The 1,400-nt window shown below is 30.9% G+C and overlaps 1 protein-coding gene across 1 annotated transcript in view; it reads left to right on the forward strand.

The window, feature by feature from the left end:
- LOC109378657 (low-density lipoprotein receptor-related protein 1B-like) overlaps positions 1–1,400 on the forward strand; it is a gene marked incomplete at both ends in the record, with an annotated part of 26,194 nt that overhangs the window by 5,987 nt on the left and 18,807 nt on the right. Inside the window, one exon of the mRNA XM_019634970.1 lies at positions 1,029–1,151. Coding sequence (XP_019490515.1) covers positions 1,029–1,151 — 123 coding nt within the window. The remainder of the gene's footprint in view (positions 1–1,028; positions 1,152–1,400) is intronic.

Genomic DNA, 1,400 nt, shown 5'->3' on the forward strand with positions numbered 1-1,400 from the left:
TTAAAATGAGTTAACACAATTGAAATTCTGATCCAAATTTTGTTTGCCCATTGGGGTAGTAAATCTATGAGCCCTAACAATAAATCAGAATTAAACTAACCCCTAAGGAATCATTTCAACTCCCAGATACTGATGAACAGTCCTCAAACATCAAACGACAGAACTGCTAACTCAAAGAACTGTAGCATCCAGCAATTCATCAGCTGAATTCCTGTTCAGTTTTGTTACCTGCTTAAAAATGCATAACCAGGCATCTAACGTGAGGCTTTTCCTCATATTTCCACCATGTGGAAAAAGAAGATGTTGACTATCCGGTTCCACTTTGGTCAAATAATCACCTCTAAGGTTATAAGTTTTAAATTCTAATATGACATTGAATTACCTAAAGGGTCACTTGAAACATGAAAAGAAAAAAAAAAGAAAAGAGAAAAAGAAAAAGAAGGAGGGGGAGAGGAGAGGGACGAGGAGCGGGGAGGAGAAAAGCTCATTTATATAATTGAGACATAAGCTTTAAAATTCTTAAACCTTCTTTTCTGACTTTAATCAAATGGCTATCCACAGCTCATCATTAATCTTCAGGGATCTTCTATTTTTCCACTTTAGATGTGTGCTCTTTTCTGGTTACTCTACAGAACACATAATAATAATAGCATCAAATTTATGCTTAATATTAACCTAAAGTGAGAATCTTTCACTTTATCCCCAAAAGCAGGGTGTTTTCTTTTTTGTTTGTTTGTTTTTGTTCTTACTGGCTATTTACTTAAACCGTTTTCTATAAACATTCTGAAATTGCTGTGGCCTACTTAGAATATATTTTCATATAAATTATGCAACATCTTAAATGTAGTGTAGGGGAAATGGAAACATATGATGCTTTTAAAAAGAATTGATCACAAATGCTGTTCTTGTAATAACTACAAATATTTAGGTTCAAAGTGAAAGAGTGATTTTTATAAATTCCTAAAAGATTGAAAAATAGTTTATATTGACTATTATTCAAACAAATTCTTTTTTATTATTATTTTTAGGGGTTAAACAATGTGATTGCTATAGACTTTGATTACAGAGAAGAATTCATCTATTGGATTGATTCCAGCCGACCCAATGGCAGCCGCATAAATAGAATGTATTTAAATGGAAGTGATATTAAGGTAACTAGATATTACAGTAATGGGATTATTGGATATTTTATTCGTATGGTTGAATTGAATAGACAACGTTATTTGATGGTAATGATACAACTTGTAGAATGTATTAGGATGGTTTGAATTTCGCATTTTATAATGTAAGCTTAATATATTCTTTAAATTTGAAATATGAGGCTTTTTTACCCTTATGTTTCATTATAACACTATTACTTGCAATAAGATAAAAATCAAATTGACTAAATAAAATTTGGA

The sequence above is a fragment of the Hipposideros armiger genome, unplaced genomic scaffold (genome assembly GCF_001890085.2).
Source record: "Hipposideros armiger isolate ML-2016 unplaced genomic scaffold, ASM189008v1 scaffold_2387, whole genome shotgun sequence".
Lineage (NCBI taxonomy): Eukaryota > Metazoa > Chordata > Mammalia > Chiroptera > Hipposideridae > Hipposideros > Hipposideros armiger.